This window comes from Adiantum capillus-veneris, chromosome 5 (assembly GCF_014529385.1).
Source record: "Adiantum capillus-veneris isolate H3 chromosome 5, ASM1452938v2, whole genome shotgun sequence".
Lineage (NCBI taxonomy): Eukaryota > Viridiplantae > Streptophyta > Polypodiopsida > Polypodiales > Pteridaceae > Adiantum > Adiantum capillus-veneris.
The window spans coordinates 20,311,092-20,333,243 of NC_140935.1; the positions used below are offsets into that span (position 1 = coordinate 20,311,092).

Here is a 22,152-nt window from a genome sequence, read left to right on the forward strand (position 1 = left end):
ACCAAGGTTATGGTGTTTAAGACCACACCATAGTGGATCAGGAGATCAACACCGACTTTCGCATAGGGTAAGGAAATCGTAGAGTATACAAATGCATACACTTACCTTGGGGTTGTCTTCATTGGGCCGAGGTTTTCTTTCGAGAGAGCAGCAGAGACTCTAGACTGACTAGAGCTTTTGCGGCCTTGGGAGGCTTGGAGAGGATGTGTTCCCTGGTTCAATTCCACGAACCTCGGACAAAGTTATGGCTCTTTGATAATTTAGTAGCCTCAACAATGTTGTATGTGGTGCAGATATGGGGACCTTTTGTAGGCCAGGATGGTTGGAGATGTATGGGAAGGTCCTTGGTATCTAAGATCTCTCGACTGATCAGAGCCAAGGCCTCCGTACCCCATGCTATCATTCGAGCAGAGCTAGCTGCCACTTCTATGGAGATTGAGGCGCTTACCAGATCAATCTCCTTTGTGCACAGCTTGTGGGATACTACTAGAGATAGATATGCTAGCCTGGTGCTCGAGTCTTCCAAACAGTTAGCTCTTCAAGGGGACACTTCATGCTCGTATGCACAGATGACATCATGGTTTCAGACGCATGGCTTCACCATGGACATGCTGCCCCCTTTCAAGTACTCTCTTCAACCATCCTCGATGTCTCTTACACAAGTGGAGATTACTAGACTCATTCCTCACGGCCTGATCTAGCTGGATAGCAGGAGGACATGGATAGAGCCGCCACAGGAGTTGGACACGAAGATGGATTTCTATAGAGAGCATCTTCTCCACCTCACAGGAGATGGGTTTGTGATTTGACCCAGCTACATGGACACACATACATCTCATGGTTTGCGGTGTGCCATTGGTCAGATACGCACATCCTCACATTAGCTGGAGATTGAGACTGGTAGATTCAAAGGGATACCAGGGACAGCAAGATATGCCGCTTATGCCAGCTAGTGGAGAAGGTGATCGGGAAGATGGGGAACCTGATGAAGGAATGGGTGATGTGGTATGTGGAGGTATAGGTGATGAGGTTGAAGGATTTCTACAAGGTGTCAAAGGTCGTCTTCTATGATAGTACTTCAGAGGGCTCAGTAGTGTGTTTTGACGCTCGACTGACCTCCTTGTATGTGTCATGCAGTGACCACCAGTCCAACCAAGCTTGGGGCAAGAAAACTTGTGACGGGTCTAGACTCCACCAGACCAGACCAGGTAAGTGACTAGACCCGGCTGGACCAGGGACGAAACCAGGCACGAGGAGGACTAGACCAGGGTCGAGGAGGTCTAGACCAGGGACGAGGACAGGTTGGACCAGGGCGGGAGAGGACTAGACCAGTTGGACCAGGCGAGAGGGGACTAGACCAGTTGGACTAGGCGAGAGGAGAACAGTGCAAGGCAAGGTTGGCGAAGGTAGGCGAAGCTAGATAAACCTAACTAGCTTCAAGATTTGCACCTCACAGAGTGAGATTTCAGTTGAGGTCCCCAGCAGGATCGCCAAAGTGAGAGCACCTGTAGCGCGGATAATGTGTCGTGCTCTCTCCAGTGTGGGTGCCCCTCAGTGCAATGTGCGTGACAATCTCACTCAAACAAATGAAAACTCTCTCAAACAGAATGAAACACAGAAACAATGGATAACAACAGAGATAGAATAGTGAACCGGAACATGTGGACTCGACTAGCTCAAAGAACCATGTACAGACTCTGGCGTGGCAGCACACTCAGCTCCAGCCCAGAACTCACAGGTACAAGAGGGGTGTCGAGGCTCAGATGTGCACGGATGGTGGAGCAGTGCTCTGTGTAAGACTCGCTACCTCGATGACGCCGGACCAAAGGCGAAGAAGATAATCCGATGACCAACCGCTACCACTCCTATGTACCACCATAAAGAGCCACCAACGGCTCATAAATGTCAGCCATGTGGTGACCTGGCCACGAGGTCCACTAGACCACCGTCGGTACCCTGCCACGTGTCACTCCTAGGCCAGAGGGTCCAGAGGGTCCGTCCAGTGTGAACCAACCTGGACCAACTGTACTAACTGTGTCCTGTGAAAGTGACACTGTAGCCCGGCTACAGTGACTGGAGGTTCTCATCTGAGTTCGGGCTTCCTCAGAGACAGTACCCTCCTGTTTTTCCAGCTACAGGGTGGGGGACGCTTACATCGAGTTTGAGTAGAGGCCCCACAGGTGGCAGAGTGTTGTTTTCACAGGATCCGAGTGGTGAGCATATGCGGGAGGACTTGTGTCATAGATCGTGACTCTGAAGCTGTTGAGACTGGCCACTGGAGACTGTGCGCTTGCGAGAGCTGTCCTCGGGCACGAGTGCAGTAGGATCTTGGACAGTAGTTTTGGAGGGACCCCTTCTCCTCAGCAGATCATCCAAGTGTCGCTCTCTTTCAGTACACTGTTCGATTGGGACGTCACATACTGGCAGCACAGAGAGAGGCTCGTCCTGTTGCAGCACCTCATTGGCAAGAGGAGTATCTCACAGCTGAGTTCTTGTCGGCTTTTTGGGAGAGGTTGTGGGACTCCAGACAGCCAAGGCGAGTCACTTTGTTCCAGTGGCTGGTTGCACATTGAGCTACAGCAGTTGGGAGTTGGCTTGTAAATAATGGTCTCTCGGCAGCATGCGCAGCTTGTGACCATCTGTTGGAGAGTTAGCGTCACTGTCTTTGGGACTGTCCTTTGGCACAGCAGGTTTGGCTTCGTGTTCTTCGGCTAATGCCAACTCTTTCCGCAACTTGGAAGTACACTTGGGGGGCAGCTACTTGGTCCACTCTCACAGGCCCGGCACTTCAGTTTGAGCTATCCTCCACCAGCACGATGATAGTGATGCAGGGGGGTCGACCTACACTCCAACCTGCTACAGAGCTTACTCCACAGGAGTGGTGCAGTGAGAGAGAGGAGTGTTGGGAGCTCATCTCTGGCCTGACACTCTGGTCCATCTTGCGGGCCCGTTGCTTCCGCATCTTCGAGGCTCGCCCTGTACCACCAACAGAGACTATTCGGGATCTTTGGCTTGAGCTGATCCATACTCTCAGAGGACAGTTTGAGAGACTCCAGGGAAGGTCCGACCGCATGGGCGCCATGGGCCTTTTTTCACCATGGTCCAAGGTGTGCTTAGATGGCACTACCGTCCACCTGTGTGGCTCTTCCCTCCTCCCATCTCTTGATTTAGCCTCATTGTACATACTCTCCCTCTCATGATTGTTGTAGCCCTCTCTTGTAGAGGTGGTTGTAGCCCTATGGGTAGTTTCATTAACTAATAGAAGGATCTTTTTCTCGGATAAAAAAGAAAGTAAATTTGCAAGGTCACTGAGAAACCACACACAAACCCACACACATGTGCACCCTCGTAACGCCCTGCACACACCCGTACACATACACATGTACACAAACTCTCGCATGCTCACATACTTTTTTGTAAATCCTTTTGGATTAATTTAGAGGTGGGAAACCTCGAGACGAAGAAAACCCACCACAAAGTTCATGTACAATGAGAAGAGCACAAAAGAATTTGGCTGTAGGAAAACTCTAAAAGAACTCACATGAAGATTGATGCAACTCAGGAGAAATATCTCTAACATCAAGGGCAAAACTTAAGGATTGCCTAAGGGAAATCTTCAAAAACAGGAAAGAGATCCGCATCAGTCCAATTAAACATGAGAGCATTCCATTGGCGTCAAGTTATTGAGAGCTTTCTTGCTGAAATTGTCATTGCTTGTTTATTGTCTTCGTATGCCATTCTCCGTCTTGCCCTTGTTTGATGAAGCTTGATGTTGTCCTTGAAGGTAAGATTTGCTCTGACATGTATGTTGTGATCTACAGTTGTTGCGCCCAGTTGTTAACGATTGATTTGGGTAGCCATTTCCTTATTGCTGATGCGGAAGGAATATATACAAGAGGATGATGATCAGTGTTTCTAGATTAGGGTCTAAAACCTGGATGACTAAAGGGAAAAAACCCGGTGGGAAAAAAGTGTTTCTAGATTAGGGTCTAAAACCTGGATGATTTACGGGAAAACACCCGGTGGGAAAAAAAGTGCCTTTGGTATATGCTCTTATTGGAGTTGAGCAGTTGGACTTGAAGTACCTGTCATGCAAGGTGAATGCCTGGGAGAAACAAAAGAAGAGTGCCTAATGCAAGTGCCAATTATGGGACACTCTCTATGCATATGAGAAACTTGTCGAACAAAAGCATGCAATGCAAAAGAGAAATTTGATGGGTGCTTCAAGGAACAACGTAGCACCCACAAAGCCCAATATCTAACCCAGGTGAAGAAGATCGCGAAGCGTTGGAGAGAAGGCAGCAGAGAGCCAAAAGTCTGAAAACTCTTCCACAACACTGCAGAGTGAAAGCGCAGACACATACAGGCCGAGACGCGATCAAAGAAAGGCCCTATTGTCGCGGCAATCCCAAAGTAGGTGATTAACAGTCTTTTTTGAAGCAAAACAATGGACACAGTGAGAAGAGCTGATACCATGTGTGCCGAGAAGAGTGCCAACAAGAAGAACTTTCAGCAGGCAACGCCATAGAAACAAGCGTTCCTTGAAAGGCAAGTGACTTTGCCAAATGGTTGTGAGAGTATACTTTCATGCTCACATACACATTCATGAAGGAAAGCACTCAGTGCACACATTCTCTCCCATGCTCACATGCACGCACTCATACAATCATGATGGAAAGCACTTGCTGAATCACCTCTACCTCCACAGTCGAAAAGTTGTGTTTAAAGCCTGTTTGTCCTGATGCTCTGAGACCCTAAGAATTTGCGTAAATGCTCACCAACATATGGCGAATCGTGATAGTCCTGAAGTTAGCAGGGTCCATGCAGAACCTTGCCTTGTGTAAAGGCACTGTAGTAAGCATACTCCATGTCTCAGGAAGACCCTCAGAAAAAGCGCTGTTAAAGAGATGAGCATAGTTGCCAACAAACTAGGTTTCCTTCAATCAAGAAACTTATGGAAGGTTAAAGACGTTTCGAAACTTCTCTTGGACATTTCAATGTACTAGTGCCTAGGTAACATGGTCTTGTCCATATGTTTGAATTGACTTTTTCACTTTAAAGTGAATTTTATGTCGATTGTTCCATGCTACATAGATAAAATGTTTTCCAAGGAGACCTATGGTCAGAGGCTTTGTTCTGTTCAGATACTGTTTCACAGAAGACACCCCAACATCTAAGTCATTTTTACAGATTTTTAATCCCTTTCTGTAAAGATATCAGAGCTGAACTAAAAACATAGAAAGCAGATGAATGCCACCATGAAATCCATAGAGATGCAGTCTTACTCCCTCAAATATTTATGACACATGTTATTCAAGTCTGTCAATGTGTACTTTTTTGTGGCCATTATCAAACCACATAAAAGGTAACCTTCATCACCAAAAAAAAAAAATTACCTTTCATGCACATCCGTTTCGTTTAGAACCAGCAGCAGGGGAGGCAGCATGGAGACAAAAAAGCGTTGCTGATACAAGGGTTTGATAATGAAATGATTTTGCTTGCATATAGAAGAATTTGATTCTTTTGAAATAAATCCCAAAGCTTCCGCAGCAGCAAATGAGACTATACATTTCTCTTGATCGTTCGGCCAAAGAACCTCTAGCAGATTTCCAGGATTTGTGCCTGTCAAAGATTTTTTACATTGGACAAGGCTTAGCAGCAGCATGGCGACGTCAGACACAGCAATATGTCCCCTCATGGCTAGTCCTTTGCCAGCACAAGCCAGAAGTTTGATGCATTTTCTCTTTAGCACTAATGCTTCTTCTGGTATCGGTAAGTGATTCGAACTTCTTTCATGGCACAGTGCTCTGGAGATCCATTCGCCTTTAATTAGTAAGTCTGTTGCTTCCGTAATAGAAGCATCAATACCACTTGTAGCCAGCTTCTTATCACTACTGGCATGCCACTTATTCAGCATGCAACCGACAGCCTCAGATGCAACAACATTAACAGGACTACATGCCGAAGAAACTGCTGCTGCAAGTAATCTACTCAGTGCCTTTTCCTCATCAGGTATCTGAACAGAAGGCAAGAGTGCTATAACTGTACTGGCAAAAAAACCAACTATCCAGACATCTTGAACTTCGAGGTGGACAACAAGGTGAGAGGATGCACGCAAAAAAGGATCCAGCATTTTCAGCATAAGTTGTCTTTGAGAAGGCTCGTTACATCGTGAAACGCTAAATTGAACTATTTCCAAGCAGCACTCAAGAATCTGCAAATATATTAGAAATGTTGTTACTGCAGTGGCCTTCATCTAAACTTTGAAGCAATATACAATATATGACAAATGCACCCAAGTTCTCAATTCACCACCACTCTTTCCAGGACAAAATATTTATCTCAGACACATTACTTCACATGCATACTCAAGACATTTCCACAATTATCAATAAGAAAGGACATGGAAGCTATGAGCCTCCACAAGTTGGTTACCATATAACAAGTTGAGAGTGGAGCTTCAAATAAGCAGCACACACTTTAGCATGGAGAACTTGGAGGTGCAACGAACATAAGGCACTCAAAAACACGAGAGCTTTTGGCTTCTAAATTCGGACCTGATTATCTCCTTATACGAAAGAGTCACATTAAAACTAAGGTGTATACAAGGTGTGTCACAAACCGGAGCGAATGAGCAATTTATTAGTGGAAAATAAATAGAATTAGAAGGAGAGAACGGAGAAGATAAGACACAATATTGGGGACCAGAAGATGGATTGGTCCCCCCCCCCCCCCCCCCTTACGGAGAATATTTATTCAAGGAGAATCTTTCTACAAGCACAACCACTGGAGTGTCCCCTCCTTCTAGATCTCACACTCGATGGTCGTTTCCTTCCCGCAAGGATTCCCGAGACACTCAGACACCTTTCCCATATGTGCCCAAAGCGTGAAGCTCCACCTACCGTTCCATATTCCATTTCCGGAATCCCCGAGCATAGGCCAAAGCCTCCTAGCTCCTCCGAGATGGAGTACATGCAAAAACACAAACACGACAGCGAAGAATCATGAAGTGTAAGCACTAGCATCACCTGTCGCTCCTAGTACGGAAAAGCACTCTTTTTACTCCAACTTGTCGCGAGCACTTGCCCAGTCGTAGCGCTAGAACCTCTCCTCATGGCTGCCTCTTCTGCCAGAAAGTGCTAGGGCTAGGTTTCTTTTATAGAACTTAGCAAATTTGCCTACCCAATTTCCCAACAAAGTCAATAAGTGAAAAATGGATAAAACAAAGAAAATGGTTTCTGTGCACTGTAAAATGCTCATGATGGGTATTGACTGTCATGATGATGATCATGTTGTGTGCAAACAGAGGATATGCAACTACACTGAGTGCCTGGACATGCACCGCCTGCGCACAGGCTCACAAAGGGGCCAGAACACTTCCTAAGCTAACCTAAACCCTGGACCTAAAGTAGCTTGTACACATGCACATAGGGTTAGATGTGCACGTCACAGACGTCATCGTGGGTAGATGTAATCACGAAAACACAGAAGAAGGTAGATGAGGCCGAGAAATGGATAGAAGTCACCAAGAAAGCGAAAGGGAAAGAACGAACAACCATCTCCACTCCCACAATCATCAACATGACCCTAGAGGAAGAGCAAAGGAGGAAGGCTAGAGCTTTACATGTACGAGTGACCGGTCTAAGAGACCGTGACGATGTGGAGGGGGAAGTCAAAGAACTTCTAATTATGATGGGTATTGAGACCACTCACACACAGGCATGGAGAGTGGGGAAGAAGAGAGAAAGAAATGGGGAGACTTCCAAGGAGAGAGCATTGATCTTTCGCTTCCCCTCCATGGAAGCAAAGAAGGATTTCTTGAAGAAGCGTCCTACACTAAAGAAGATAGGGATATTCCTTGGGGATGACCTCACACTCTCACAGCTTGCTCATATACAAGAAGTTATGCCTGAGATAAGGACAGCCCGAGACAAAGGGAAATTGGCCTTCTATAGAGATGGACGAGTGGTTATTATGGAGAGGCGCTCCACATGACGACGCGAGACCTATGGGACCACACTCAAAGTTGCTACTTGGAATTGTAATGGATCTCTACGCCTTGATGTGGGTGCTTTTGAGGATAGTTTCACGGAGGGACATCATCTTCTATTTTGAGACACATCAGGCCCTTGGGCAGTCTATGCCACATGTCAGCGGGTACAAATGGGAGACATCTTGCACACATCAACTCGATTAGAGCACAGAGGACGAGGCTCAGGGGGAGTGGCAGTCTTATTCAGGGAGGAGTTGCAACCATTGATACATATAGCCCGCAGGGATGAGCAGGCTAGGTACATATGGGTAAGAGTGAGGACAAAGACAGGCGAATACCTCTACATTGCTATTTGCTACTTTCCTCCGACTACGTCAGTATATGCACCACCTAGAGGACAGACCCCCTTTTATATTTTGGATGATGACATATGGGAGTTCTCTAGGGATGACGACATTATAATCCTTGGGGACTTCAATGCTAGGACTGCCCATCACCATGCAGTATTTTATAATACTTCAGAGGAGATGCTGAGGAACCTGGATGTTGCAAAGATGGGCCTATCTAGAATATCACAAGATGTGGAGCATATTGAGTATGGACGGCACTTGATAGACATGGGGACTTACATGGATTGGCCATTTTGAATGGCCCTACAAAGATTTTCCACTGCGGGAGGTTTTACATGCTTCCCACACACACACATGGAGCCAGCACAGTGGATTATGTTATGGCACATCCAAGCTTTATCTCTAGTATCCAAGACCTCATAATTGGACATAGACCTGTTGGTGTGGTAGTAGATCATGCCCTTGTGTCGATGACCATCTCTTTCCAGTTTAGTGTAGCACACATACCACGGATAACAACCCCTACTCGCTACACCTTTACACGGGAGACGGACTCTGTCTACATAGATGGGTTCTATAGACGCATGTGCACTAAGGAGCGAGGGTGACCTCTGGAGGAGCTTACTACTATACTAACACAAACATTGCATGATGCAGCAGCAGAGGCATACCCACACACCCAGTCTAAGCAGAGACGACGTTCTGGGAGGATGCCCCAAAACCACTAGTATGATGAGTGCCGCGAGACGAGAGACAAGCTATAGAGGGAGGTGCTTTTGGGGGACATCATTCATAGATAGTCATTGATTGCCTTCCGATGCCTAGTGCGGCGGGAGCAGAGGGCATTTTTGGCTTGACTAGAGCAGGATCTATATTAACTATTCTTGAGTTAGGACTTAGGTGAGGCATGGCGACTCTTTCATGAGCACTCCTCCCCTCGTGCCATTACTTCTACAGAGGCCTGGGGCCAGTATGCGTCATCTCTGTACACAATCCTTGGACAACCACCTCTTCCCGACCCCCCCAAGCTATGCCCACACACGTGCTTTTTTCACTGCTGAGATGGTGAAGAAGGACATTGATAGGATGAGGACTGGGATCCTGATGGCTTAGTGGCTGAGCATTTTATCCATGTCAAGGATCTGCTCGCAGAGCTTCTAGCAGTAATGTTCAACTGTGGTAGATACTTGGAGTTTATCTACTATTGTACCTATCTTCAAGTCTGGAAACCCTATGGAGCTTACAAAATAATCGCAACATCATGATTGGACACACATTGGCACGGTTGTACGCATACATTCTAGAGCAACAGCTGAGTAGATGGGCAGAGAAAGAAGGTATACACGCAGCCGGACAGGCAAGGTTCAAGAGAGGTTTTTCTACTCTTGACGACATATTGACACTTAGAGACATTATTGACGAGGGCAGATCACATGGGAGACGGATCTATTATAGCTTTGTGGACTTCCGCAAAGTGTTTGACACAGTGCCTAGAGCTAGTTTGAAGCGCACACTACGGGAGATGGGAGTACCCACAAAGCTGATTTGGGGATTTATGGCGTGTTACAGGTCAATAGTTAGGCATGTACGCACTCGAGAGGGGTTATCTACATTAGTTCACTCCACTTCACGGTGAAGGAGGGCTGCCCACTCTCTCATACTCTATTTGGTATGTATGTGGATAAGGTTTCTGATTATATTGAGAGAGGGTGATAAGAGGTGCATAGTTGACACGGACATGGATTCTACTATTGTTATATGCTGATGATATTGTGTTGATCTCCGACTCTCCGGAGGGGATGCAACGTCACTTGGATGGTTTGCATAGGTTTGCTCACGACAGTGGTCTGTCTGTCAACCTTGGTAAAACCAAGGTTATGGTGTTTAACACCACCACACAGTTGGCTAGGAGATCAGCATCCACATTCACATACGGTCATGAGACAGTGGAGTATACAGATGCTAACACGTACCTTGGGTTGGTCTTTATTGGACCACCATTTTCATTGAGGACAGCAGTAGACACAAGACTGACTAGAACACATGCAACATTTGGTGGATTGGAAAGGATGTGTTCATAGATTCAGTTTCAGGAGCCTCGGACGAAGCTCCTGCCTTTTGACACTCTGGTGGCTTCCGAATTGCTCTATGGAGTTCGGATATGGGGACCTTCATTTCACTATCACGGGAGGTCGGGTCGCACTGATGGATGGGGAGACATGGAGAAGCCTCCAAGGTTATGGTGTTTAACACCACACCATAGTGGATCAGGAGATCAACACTTACTTTTACGTATGGTCAGGAGATTGTGGAGTATACAGATGCATACACTTACTTGGGAGTAGTCTTTATTGGGCCGAGATTTTCTTTGAGAAGAGCAACAGAGACTAGACTGACTAGAGCTTATGCGGCTTTGGGAGGATTGGAGAGGATGTGTTTGCAGGTTCAGTTCCAAGAACCTAGGACAAAGTTATGGCTCTTTGATACTTTGGTTGCCTCTACTATGCTATATGGGGTGCACGTTTGGGGACCTTCTGTAGGTCAGGAAGGCTGGAGACATATGGAGAGGCCCTTGGAATCTATGATCTCTCGGCTGATTAGAGCCAAGGCGTCCGTACCGCATGATATCATTCGAGCGGAGTTAGCTACCCCTCCCCCCATGGAGATTGAGGCGCTTACCAAATCAGTATCCTTTGTACACAGCCTATGGGATACTACCAGAGATAGATATGCCAGGTTGGCCCTAGAGTCCTCCAAACACTTAGCTCTACAGGGGATACATCATACTCGTGCACAAATGACATCATGGTTTCAGACACATGGGTTCACCATGGACAAGTTGCCTCCTTTTCAGAACTCTATACAGGCACCCTTGATGTCCCTGACACGGGTGGAGATCACTAGACTCATTCGTCAGGATCTGATCCAGCTGGACACGAGGAGGACATAGATAGAGACGGTACAGGAGTTGGGCACGAAGATGACTTTCTATAGAGAACATCTTCTTTACCTCACAGAGGACGGGTTTGTGATTCGACCTAGCTATATAGACACACATCTTTCTCATGGTTTGCGTTGTGCCATTGCCCAGATACACGCATCCTCACATCAGCTCGAGATTGAAACTGGCAGATTCAGAGGGATACCAGCAGATAGCAGGATATGCCGCTTATGTCATCTAGAGCCAGAGACAGAGTTACATTACATATGCCATTGCACAGTGTACTATGAGATACAAGACCGTTTCCATTGTCTATTTAGAGAGGGTTTTGGGCCTCTATGTAGGGTCATGAGTTATGAGAATCAGAGATGTCTTGGACTGTATCTACTTGAGTAACACAGGCATAGAGACACTTTACTAAGGAGAGCCGGAGAGAGACAGTCCCAGAGACAGATTACAGATTTCTTTACACTAGATATTGGGTACCCAGAGGAGCAGCCAAAGGAGCAACCACCATTGTAGAGCTTTGCCCGCACTCATAGTACCACTATTGGCATTCTCATAGACCGAGCATTGGAGCTAGGGAGATCTACAAGACCGCGATTGAGGAGAGGAGCTACACAATATAGACGGAGACTACAACAGAGGATTCGAGCCATACTTTCTCGACGGCCATAGTGCGGACGAGGACAGATCTGTACCATAAGTATCTCCCCCCCCCCCCCCCCCCCCCCCCCCCCCCCTTCTCTCATTGGACTACACAATGTACTCGGCACCTTGTATTAGCTGGCACATCCATACAGTCCCAATTTGTAGTAGTTGTATTTTGTTTTGGTTCTTTTTAATTTCGGACATGGTATCAGATTCACTATGTTGTAACAACTTGGTCTCATAGGTCATTTTGGCCTTTTGAAGACGTTAATATATCATTTCATTTCTCTCTCTCTCTCTTTCTAGTTTGTAGTTTTCTTTGTTTGTACCCAAACTTGGTACTAGACTCACCATTGTAATCAATTTGGTCTCATAGGTCATTTTGGCCTTTTGTAGACGTTAATATATCATTTCATTTCATTTCTCTCATGGGTCTCTCACTATTTTTAGGGTTTCACCAGCAACCACCCTCTCTCTCTCTCTCTCTCTCTCTCTCTCTCTCTCTCTCTCTCTCTCTCTCTCTCTCTCTCTCTCTCTCTCTCTCTCTCTCTCTCTCCATTACCTACATTCAGTTCAGTTTTATATCAGTTTTGTTTCATTTGTCTTTCCGATAGACGGATGACATACACACCATGTACATTTGATTTGTCTCATAGGCCGATTTCGGCCTGACATAGACGTTAAAAATCTTTCTTTCTTTCTTTCTTTCTCTCTCTCTCTCTCTCTCTCTCTCTCTCTCTCTCTCTCTCTCTCTCTCTCTCTCTCTCATGGATCTCTCAATATCTTTAGGGTTTCACCACTTCTTCTTTGCTATTTTTAGGGTTTCGAAATTGCCTTTTGGCTGTTTTTAGGGTTTTGTCACTGTCTTTTTCTATTTCTAGGGTTTTGAAACTGTTTTCTGCTGGTTTTTAGGGTTTCAAATCTGTGTTTTGCTGTTTTTAAAGGTTTCACAAGTGTTTCTTGCTGTTTTTTAGGGTTACTTATATTTTTATTTTTATTTTAGAAGGGGGTGGGTAGGGGCGAGGGAGGGCTAGATAGGAGCGAGAGGGTGAGATTAGCTGGGTAGGGGCGAGGGGAGACTAGATAGGGGCGAGGGGGGGAGGGGGGCTAGATAGGGACGAGAGGGGGAAACAGGGGTGGGTAGGGGTGAGGGGGCTAGATAGGGACGAGGGCAAGAGAGGGGGTGGGTGGGTAGGGGCGAGAGGGTGTGAGGGGGGCGAGTAGGGGGTGGGTAAGGGGGGCAAGGCCTAGGTAGGGGGCGAGGGTGAGTGGGTAGGGGGCGAGGGTGAGTGAGCAAGGGGGGAGAGGTGGGTGGGGGGGGCGAGGGTGACTGGGTAGGGGCGAGGCGTGGGTAGGGGGGCGAGGGGACGAGAGGGGGAGGGTGGGTGGGTAGGGTGAGGGAGAGAGAGGGGGTAGTGACGGGAGATGGAGCAGAGAGATATCATGATTAGGGAATATATCAAGCTTGAAATCAACATGGGTTTTGTTGTATCCCGTCTTGAGGAAGCTTTGTGAAGGGAGTTCGCTAGACATAGAGGAGAGCTTTGTTTTGGTCGGAGAAGCAGACACTAATGGGGCTGATGTTGAAGGGGGGTGAACTCTTGTAGAGGAGATTTCTGTCCACTTCTATGATTCTTCATAGGCTCACCAAATCCAAAGGCTACCACCAAGGGCGCACGGGGAGTAGCTTCTGTGACCTTCAACCTTTGTGCTGGCTCAGGTGGCCTATTAGGTTTAGTTACTGTGGAAACATTGGAAGAGGGTGTACCTCCAGGCAAAGAGTGCATAGAGACTCCATAACAAGGCATAGACTTGGTAGCTTCCAACCACTCTAGCAGATCTTCGTCTGACCCTTCAGGTGTAGTAGGTTGTTCTTGTTCAGGGTTGGTTTCCATTGACAAAGCAACTTGCTCTACAACAGGATCCATGCCTCCTTCTAAGCGAATGGGTTGCATTCCGGAGCCAGGAGTATGTATCCACATGGCATCGTTTCCCCAATCATGAAGTGCTTTAGTGTGTCGCAGCCATGGTCTGCCAATGAGCAAGGGAAACCCGCCCTCAAACTGGGGAAGACGAACCACAACAAAATCCAAGTTAAAAGTAAAGTCTTGTACCTGCAGAGGCACATTATCAAATTTTGTGAATTAACAGCATTCACAGAGCTCAGAGGATGTTTGACACAAGAAATTAGAAGTTCCAACTCATTGTAAGAATCTATTTCAGACTCCTTGTAAGCTTCTTGCTGTAATAAATACAATAATATCCCTTCACTATGCAGCTTCTGAATTCAAGACCTAATGAAGCATGGCAAGCTCAAGCTGTAAAACTTACTTGCATGTTGGCAGCAGGATTCTCAGCACATGCACAATCACACAGGTTCTCCACAACATTCCACATGTCAGTTGCTAGTTCCAACATGGCTTCACTCTCCACATATGTATTCTCACAGCTGTTACAAAAAAGCTTACAGGTGGGTAGGGGTGAGGGGGCTAGATAGGGACGAGGGCAAGAGAGGGGGTGGGTGGGTAGGGGCGAGAGGGTGTGAGGGGGGGCGAGTAGGGGGTGGGTAAGGGGGGCAAGGCCTAGGTAGGGGGCGAGGGTGAGTGGGCAGGGGGCGAGGGTGAGTGAGCAAGGGGGAGAGGTGGGTGGGGGGGGCGAGGGTGACTGGGTAGGGTTTCGAAATTGCCTTTTGGCTGTTTTTAGGGTTTTGTCACTGTCTTTTTCTATTTCTAGGGTTTTGAAACTGTTTTCTGCTGGTTTTTAGGGTTTCAAATCTGTGTTTTGCTGTTTTTAAAGGTTTCACAAGTGTTTCTTGCTGTTTTTTTAGGGTTACTTATATTTTTATTTTTATTTTAGAAGGGGGTGGGTAGGGGCGAGGGAGGGCTAGATAGGAGCGAGAGGGTGAGATTAGCTGGGTAGGGGCGAGGGGAGACTAGATAGGGGCGAGGGGGGGAGGGGGGCTAGATAGGGACGAGAGGGGGAAACAGGGGTGGGTAGGGGTGAGGGGGCTAGATAGGGACGAGGGCAAGAGAGGGGGTGGGTGGGTAGGGGCGAGAGGGTGTGAGGGGGGGCGAGTAGGGGGTGGGTAAGGGGGGCAAGGCCTAGGTAGGGGGCGAGGGTGAGTGGGCAGGGGGCGAGGGTGAGTGAGCAAGGGGGGAGAGGTGGGTGGGGGGGGCGAGGGTGACTGGGTAGGGGCGAGGCGTGGGTAGGGGGGCGAGGGGACGAGAGGGGGAGGGTGGGTGGGTAGGGTGAGGGAGAGAGAGGGGGTAGTGACGGGAGATGGAGCAGAGAGATATCATGATTAGGGAATATATCAAGCTTGAAATCAACATGGGTTTTGTTGTATCCCGTCTTGAGGAAGCTTTGTGAAGGGAGTTCGCTAGACATAGAGGAGAGCTTTGTTTTGGTCGGAGAAGCAGACACTAATGGGGCTGATGTTGAAGGGGGGTGAACTCCTGTAGAGGAGATTTCTGTCCACTTCTATGATTCTTCATAGGCTCACCAAATCCAAAGGCTACCACCAAGGGCGCACGGGGAGTAGCTTCTGTGACCTTCAACCTTTGTGCTGGCTCAGGTGGCCTATTAGGTTTAGTTACTGTGGAAACATTGGAAGAGGGTGTACCTCCAGGCAAAGAGTGCATAGAGACTCCATAACAAGGCATAGACTTGGTAGCTTCCAACCACTCTAGCAGATCTTCGTCTGACCCTTCAGGTGTAGTAGGTTGTTCTTGTTCAGGGTTGGTTTCCATTGACAAAGCAACTTGCTCTACAACAGGATCCATGCCTCCTTCTAAGCGAATGGGTTGCATTCCGGAGCCAGGAGTATGTATCCACATGGCATCGTTTCCCCAATCATGAAGTGCTTTAGTGTGTCGCAGCCATGGTCTGCCAATGAGCAAGGGAAACCCGCCCTCAAACTGGGGAAGACGAACCACAACAAAATCCAAGTTAAAAGTAAAGTCTTGTACCTGCAGAGGCACATTATCAAATTTTGTGAATTAACAGCATTCACAGAGCTCAGAGGATGTTTGACACAAGAAATTAGAAGTTCCAACTCATTGTAAGAATCTATTTCAGACTCCTTGTAAGCTTCTTGCTGTAATAGATACAATAATATCCCTTCACTATGCAGCTTCTGAATTCAAGACCTAATGAAGCATGGCAAGCTCAAGCTGTAAAACTTACTTGCATGTTGGCAGCAGGATTCTCAGCACATGCACAATCACACAGGTTCTCCACAACATTCCACATGTCAGTTGCTAGTTCCAACATGGCTTCACTCTCCACATATGTATTCTCACAGCTGTTACAAAAAAGCTTACAAATGTTTAAACAGAAACCTCACTAAAGAAAGACACAGACATTACAGTACTAATTATACGAATGGATGCATTATGACAGGTTGTAAGATACTTGTGAGAGCAGTTTTGCTAGGTTATCTAAGTGAAAGCAGCGCAGAGAACAGATTGTCATCTTGGTGATGTAAAACTCTAGTTTTGTAAAGAATTCTAGTAGAAATCTGACAAATAATCTAACGATTCACCATATCTACATCTGATCTCAAATTGATGCTATTCTGACTAAAACCAAAACTCAACTTTTGCCATGGCTCTCTTTGGCCCTATATTTGGGTAAATTTACCTCCCATTCACCCTAGGCTCCACCCAGCAGGGCCTTACGTGAGTTGTGCAGCATCCCCACTTTATACAGGCAGGAGCTCAAAGTCATGATATTACAAGTGCAAATTAGCGACGAGTGTAAAGATAACCTACCAACGCAAGATAAAATCTAAGACACCCTGCAAAAGTGGGACAGTTCTCCTGGAAGTATCATCTCCCCCATTTATAAGGGGCTGCAGAACACATAAGCGCAGTTAACATCATGATCCTTAGACTTAGTAGATTGATCGATGCTGATATTGAGCAGAACTTACAATTATTTTCTTTAGGTCTTTGCAAACAACTCCAGTAAGCTTTCTCAATACTGGCATTAACATTGATGGCCTTCCCTTGCAAAGAACAGAGAGTGCCCTCAAACTGCACTGTACAGGTAAGCTCCTTCGATCATCCAGGAGCTCTTTGAACAATAAAGAAACAAATGTGTCAATAAGCCCATATCTCAGTTCTTGATCTGAGAATCTCTCTTCCATGCTACAGATGGCTGCAATAGTTTCAACTGTTCGACCCCAAAGAGGCATCACTTCGGACCATTTTAAGATTATAGATTTTAAAATTTTTACTAAAAACTCATACTGATTGCTTGATAGTGCCGATACTTGTGGGGGGAAAGAGCCCACGGCCTGCAACCCAGCCACTGTAAAATGTTAAGCACAGTAAAAAAAATGCTTCTTTTCACTAGAAATGGTGAGTCAAAATCTATGCATGCTACTACGAGAATCCAAATTGCGAAATTTTGTAATCAGAAATGAAAATGTAATCACTATCATATAAAAGGTCAATCAAGGGATAGCACTAGTTCACATATAAAAAGAAATGCAAGTTATAGCTTCAATGTAGTCACCCACAAGACACTATAGCGCCATCTTGAATAGAAATGTTTTAGTCAGTTTCAAGAATAAACTGCAAAATCTGCATTGTCCCGCACAATGATACCTTTGCAATGCAGTTACCTTTATAGAGAGCTTGAAAAATCCAATAAGCTCTATACCATTCCCAGTAATATAAACATTACACAGGATTTTTCACGGAAAAACTTGAAACATCCAGAGATTTGTAGAATTTGCAAGTCTCCTCAGAGGATTTGAGAGAGAAACTCAATACATGATGAGCCTCAACTAGATCTATCTTTGTGTCTAGTGGATATGAAGGATAAATTGTAGGATAAAAAATGCATTCATCAATAAGGATTGCACATTTATTTTATTCTCTTTTTTTTTTGTGTGTGTCTGTGTGTGTGTGTGTGTGACTCGTTGTTTATGCCTCGTAATCAGCAGCTTGATGTCGAAGTGATTATGGAAGCCTTGGAATTGTTTGGCATTGCGGCTGGACTTAGAGTCAACTTTTGTAAATCAAAGCTTCTGCCACTTCGTTCTTGTGACTGGCATAGTCTATTGTGGCCAGGTGAGATTGTTTCTCTAGATGTACTTACGAGGCATTTGGGATATCCAATTGGATGGAACGTCACTCACTCTTAGAAAGTGGATTGGGTTATGCAACGCTTGAATGTCAAATTGCACTATTGGAAGTTATCCACTTGGCCATTACAAGTTCGTCTGCGAATCGTTCAGAGTATCCTGATGGCATATGTTCAGTTCTTTTTGCCACTAATGCATTGCCCTCGTCATTGTCTTGATTCTCTTATGTCAGACATTTTGTCACATTTGTGGCCCGTGCTCACAAAGAAGGCTTGCGCTTGATGTCGATGGAGAAGCTTGTAAGCATGCATTAGCGTCAGTTTTGGAGAGAGCTTCAACAAATGTCGCTTGACTTTTTGCCCATTACACCTTTGCCTGATCGAGATGGCATGTCTGATTGGAATCTTCGAGAAACGCCTTTTCGAGATATTTCTGCCAATCGAATTATGCTCTTCTTCTACCACAACCTTGGCTTGCTGATCATTGTAATGCCCTTTGGCACATGCACAAATCTCATCTCTGGTTGAGGAAGCTTCTCTCTACCTTGTGGAAAAGCCATTTACCTTTGAAGGAGCGACTATTTCTTTGGTGTTGTTTGCTTGGAGTGCTCCCAGTTGGCACTTTTCTTAGGGCACGTCATATTCGCCCTTCTTGTGTCCGTTGCTCAACTGCAGAAGAGAATGTCTGCCACTTGTGGGATTACTGCATTTCTAAAGAATTCCTTCACCGTGTAGAGATAAAGTGCAGGAAGATAAGGGGACTTGTCAAGACTTAGAAAGTCTTGCAGCACTAGACGACTTACTGATTCGGAACAAGAGGAATTACGTGCAGCTAAAGCCTCTTTGAAGCAATAATAACAAGAGGAAACTTGAAAAATGGAAGGTTAGATCGAGACAGCATGCTTTTATGGATAAAGGTTGTTCATCAAAACAGTTCTTTAAACATTTGCACCATTCGAGGTAATATGTCATGCAGCAAGGTTTCCACGGCAACCAAGGCCAGTTTGGGGTGCCACAGGGTCATTTTGGCATGGCTAGTTTTTCTGGACAACAGCCAGATATTGCACCTCTGACGCAAATGTGAATGGCCAAAGCGTGCCGATCATGCCTAGTACAGTGCCCATGTTGCAGACCATTCCGTCTGACAACTTGGGGGCACTAGAGAAGCCGAAGGCTTACAAAGAAGGTGGTGCAAGAGTAAAGTTCAGTACCTTCAGTGGTTTCGAGGATAAGACAAAGGCACTCACTTTCCTCCAGCAATTTGATACAGCTTATGCGGGAGGGAATTTTACAGAGGCCTCGAAGGTCAGGAAAGCTGCCACTTTCTTAAAGGACAATGCGCTTACATGGTGGACGACATTGTTATGCAAGGACAGGCACCCGCCACTTGGGTTTACTTCAAGCAAATGTTTGCATCTGCTTGGCTGTCAAATGAATTTGAAGCCGATGTCCTGACAGATTGGCACCAGCTTACTTCAGCTTCGTGCAAGAGCTTGCTGGAGTACAATAGGAGGTTTTGTAAAGCATTACTCTCAGTGACCTCCTACAAATTTGTGCCACTGACAGAGCAGATAGAGAAGTATTGTTGTGGGCTGCCTAAAGGGCTTCGCGATTACTGTACAAAGAACAGAGTGGCTATCCTTACTCAGCTTATGGAAGTTGCAAACACTGGTCTTGCCCTGTTGAAAGGAGAGGACAGTGGATTTCCGAGCAGTGATAAAGGAGGGCAGCAAAAGAAAAATTCAGCGAAGAAGCCCTTTGTGAAGACGGCTCCTGATGCGTCACAGGGGTCAGAAAAGGCCACCTAAGACAAGGAATCAGCGGGGACTTCTGGAGCGCAGGCAAAGAAACAGAAAAGGAAGCCTTTTGTGCGCAAGTCGCTCGAGGAAAAGAAGGTCCTAATGGCTGAGAACAAATGCTTTATATGCGAGCAGCCTGGTCACATTTCTATCAATTGTCCACAAAGGAAAAGGCCAGCTGACTCAGAGGATAAAGAAGACCAGAAAGGCAAGAAGCCTAAACCCACGGCAGGTTTAGTGCCAGACATATTGGGTGACAGGCCCAGCACAGATGCCAGTGAATTATGCAGGGCATGGGATAAAGTTAGGGATCAGACGGCACTCATCTTCTTTGATCCAGGTGCCAAAGCCAACTTTATCTCACCAGAGTTAGCTATGAAGCTGGGCATTAGAGCTGAAGAGATGGGGTACACAGCAGAGGCAGGGTTGGCATGTCCTGGCCACTCAGAGTGCGTTACTCCCATCATTGGAAAACTGCGTCTGCATATTCAGTCGTATGTGGACACTGAAGAGTTTTACATCATGCCGCTGGAAGGTTGTGACGCCTTGTTGGGGATCCCGTGGATGTTCCGAGTGCATGGAGTCTTGGATGCCTACAACAAAAAGATCACTATACAGCATAGGGGCAAAACTCACATCTTGGATGTAAAGCTTAAAGGAGAGTCACTCCCTATTGTATCTGCTTCTGCTATCACTTCTGTAATAAAGAATCATCTTTCTGTGTACTTGATTTTTGCACGTGATGTCTCAGATAGCGATCAGTCAAATTTATCTGTGTTAGATAAAGAAAGGTCAGCATTTTCCGCATCGTGTGATAGTCTGGACAGGCCCGTCTCTACAACATCTAGCTCTCTCAGCATCTCCTCTGAAGTATCATAAAACACTGTCTGGTGATGGGCAGTCCTAGCATTGAAGTCCCCTAGAATGATAATGTCACCATCTCTAGAGAACTCCCATATGTCATCATCCAAAATAGAAAAGGGGGACTGTCCTCTGGGTGCTGCATAGACCGACGTACTCGGGGGAAAGTAGCAAATAGCAATGTAGAGATATCTGCCTGTCTCTGCTTTCAATCTCACCCACATGTACCTAGCCTGCTCATCCTTGCAGGCTATATGTATCAATGGCTGCAAATCCTCTCTAAATAACAATGCCACTCCCCCCGAGCCCCGTCCTTGTGCTCTGAGCGTGTCTCCTGTCTGTACGATGTCTCCCATCTGTATCCACTGATGTGAGGCATGGATTGCCCAGGGGCCTGGTGTGTCTCAAAGTAAAGCTTAAAGCTATCCTCAAAAGCACCCACATCCAAACGCATGGATCCATTACAATTCCAGGCCGCCACTTTGAGTGTGGTTCCATAAGTCTCGCATCGTCATGTGGATCCTCGCTCCAGTATTACTACTCTTCCATCTCGATAAAAGGCAATCTTGCCTTTTCCCCTTGCCGCTCTAATCTCCGGCATTACATCCTGCATATGAGCGATCTGCGAGAGGGTAAGATCATCCCCGAGAAAAATGCCCGTCTCTTTAAGAGTTGGCCTTTTCTTCAAGAAGGACTTCTTCGTTTCCATGGAGGGAAAACGGAGGATAAGTGCCCTTTCTTTTGAGGTTTCCCCACTGCTTCCATTTTTCTTTATGTTGCCCACTCTCCAGGCTCTTGTGTGCATCGGCTCATGAACCCCCATTAAGGCCATGAGTTCTTTTACCTCTTCGTCCACATTGCCTTTGTCTTTAAGACCGCAAATTCTCACATGTAAAGTGCGCACACGTCTTCTTTGCTCCTCTAGTGTCTGATTGATGATAGTGGGTGTGGATGTGGACGTTAACTCCTTGCCTTTTCCTTTCTTGGCAACCTCTGACCTCGATCCATTTCTCGGCTTCATCCGCCTTCTGCTGAGTTTTTGTAAGAACATCCACCCAAGAAGTCGTCATCTCTTTGTATTGCTCTTCTCCCTCTTTGATGGCCCGTACTTGCTCCTTGATCGTGCTGATTTCTTCGATTACTGAGGGTTGCAATTCGCCCTCTTCCAGTGTGTTGATCGATCGTGCTTCGGCAAGATCTTGCTTGAGTGACGCAATCTCTTCGTCCTGAGTCGTCACTCGGTTATCCAGTGCGTTTATCTTGCTTTCTTGGATCAGGACGCGTCCTTCGAGCATTTTTATTGTGCCCAATAGATTGCGGTTCATCTTGGTAATAGTCTCCGTCATTTCCTCCTTGCACTTTTGAAAGGCATCCTCTAGGGGGTCGGCTTCATCACGCAGCTTCCTCATGCTTAAGCGCCGTCCGGATACAAGAGTGGAGCAGGGCAGCACAAGGAGGAGGGGG

The 22,152-nt window shown here is 46.4% G+C and overlaps 1 protein-coding gene and 1 pseudogene across 1 annotated transcript in view; one reads left to right on the forward strand and one right to left on the reverse strand.

Moving 5' to 3' along the window:
• The window catches only part of MET18 (ARM repeat superfamily protein), a 157,398-nt gene that overhangs the window by 14,133 nt on the left and 121,113 nt on the right, over positions 1-22,152 (reverse strand). Inside the window, exons 11-16 of the mRNA XM_086512040.1 lie at positions 16,869-17,248; positions 16,708-16,787; positions 16,121-16,238; positions 15,854-15,903; positions 14,267-14,384; positions 5,397-6,214 (exon numbers count right to left, since the gene is read on the reverse strand). Coding sequence (XP_086368166.1) covers positions 5,397-6,214; positions 14,267-14,384; positions 15,854-15,903; positions 16,121-16,238; positions 16,708-16,787; positions 16,869-17,248 — 1,564 coding nt within the window. The remainder of the gene's footprint in view (positions 1-5,396; positions 6,215-14,266; positions 14,385-15,853; positions 15,904-16,120; positions 16,239-16,707; positions 16,788-16,868; positions 17,249-22,152) is intronic.
• On the forward strand, positions 10,221-11,913 carry LOC147456976 (uncharacterized; annotated as a pseudogene).